The sequence below is a fragment of the Monodelphis domestica genome, chromosome 3, assembly GCF_027887165.1.
Source record: "Monodelphis domestica isolate mMonDom1 chromosome 3, mMonDom1.pri, whole genome shotgun sequence".
In the NCBI taxonomy this organism is placed as follows: domain Eukaryota; kingdom Metazoa; phylum Chordata; class Mammalia; order Didelphimorphia; family Didelphidae; genus Monodelphis; species Monodelphis domestica.
The window spans coordinates 82,820,482-82,822,078 of NC_077229.1; the positions used below are offsets into that span (position 1 = coordinate 82,820,482).

Consider the following 1,597-nt stretch of genomic DNA (forward strand, 5'->3'; position numbering starts at 1 on the left):
GTTATGTGTACCTGGGAAAGTCACTTTACCTCTGTTTGCCTTAATTCACTGGAGAAGGAAATGGCAAACCACTTTAGTATCTTTGTCAAGAAAATGGCAAATCACGCCACAGACACAAAAAAACCAACCAAACAGCAACAAGAAGTACCACCTGAGTAAATGTCCTTTAATTTTGTAAATAAAGAAACAGAAGAGCAGGTTAACTTGGTATTATACATTTAGGAAATCGTAGAAAAACTAGAACCATGCAGTCTGATAACTGGCTCCATGCTCTATCCATCACATTGCACTACTTCCTGGGCAGGTTAAGAGGTGAACAGATTGAATATTCCATTAGAGAAGACTCATTGAAATCTTTTTCTTATTGCAGTGAAAGTGTAGTGTGAGAAAGTCACAAGGAGAAACCTGATTTCCTCAGGAGAAGCATCCTCAGGGCTCCTTTCATGTCATTGTTCCGCAGGCTATAGATGAAAGGGTTCAGCATGGGGGTGACTGCGGTGTACATCACTGTTGATGTTATGTCCTGTTGGGCTGTGTGGGTGGATGTGGGATTGAAGTACACTCCAATCATTGTTCCATAGAAGAGACAGACCACAGTGAGGTGGGAGCCACAGGTGGAGAAGGCTTTCCGCTTCCCATAAGCTGATGGTATCTTCAGGATAGCTACAAAAATGTGAAAGTAGGAGATCAGAATGCCCATGAATGGGATTATAGCTATCAGGCCTCCCATTGTATAGATCACCAAGTCATTGATGAAGGTATCTGAGCAGGCTAGCCTTATCACCACACCAAGGTCACAGAAGAAATGGGGGATTTCTTTGTGGCCACAAAATGAGAGTTGAGTTAGCAGGACAGTATGTGTCAGGGCATTGGCACAAGCCCCAAACCAGCACACTGCCACCAGAAGGACACAGAGCCTTGGGGTCATGATCATGGTATAATGTAGTGGGGCACAGATAGCCATATAGCGGTCATAGGCCATGGAGGCAAGGAGGATGCTATCTAATCCTGCAAACCAAACGAAGAAGAAGACTTGTGCCAGACAGCTAATGTAAAGAATTTCTTTGTTGCCTGATATATAATTAACCAGCATCTTGGGGATGGTGGTGGTGGTGAAGCAGATGTCGACCAGGGACAAGTTGCTAAGGAAGAAGTACATGGGGGTGTGGAGGCGTGGGTCTATCCTAATGACCAGAATGATGAGCAAGTTCCCCAGTCCTGTGATCAGGTACATAAGCAGGAATATCAGGAAGAGAAGCCTGTCCTGCTCTGGCTGGTCTGAAAGGCCTAGGAGGATGAACTCAGAGACTCTTGAGTGATTTTCTCTTTTCATGGGTCTGTTGGGAAACACATGTAGAAAGAATGAAATAATAATTTAAAATAGCCCTTTCAAGGTTGATTTGAAAAATGTTTTTCATTAATAAAATCAGTGAAGATAGAGTGAAAAGAATATAGGTTTAGGTTTAGGGAAATATCCAAGCTAATAGACTGTCATGCCAAATACATAGGTTATACAAAAAAAAGATGTTCCACACAAGGGACATTGACCAATTAATAGATGGTCAAAAATGTAAACAAATATTTTTCAGAAGAACTG

At 42.3% G+C, this 1,597-nt stretch overlaps 1 protein-coding gene across 1 annotated transcript; it reads right to left on the bottom strand.

Annotated features, from left to right (window-relative positions):
- Positions 1 to 264: 264 nt before the first annotated feature.
- On the bottom strand, positions 265 to 1,333 carry LOC100014107 (olfactory receptor 24-like). Its single transcript, XM_001368403.4, has one exon. The coding sequence runs from the start codon at positions 1,331 to 1,333 to the stop codon at positions 392 to 394; it is 942 nt and encodes a 313-aa protein (XP_001368440.2). The 3' UTR covers positions 265 to 391.
- Positions 1,334 to 1,597: the final 264 nt, after the last annotated feature.

What these genes read in the sequence shown, in the direction of transcription:
- LOC100014107 (XM_001368403.4), bottom strand. Translation starts at nt 1,333, where the DNA reads ATGAAAAGAGAAAATCACTCAAGAGTCTCTGAGTTCATCCTCCTAGGC.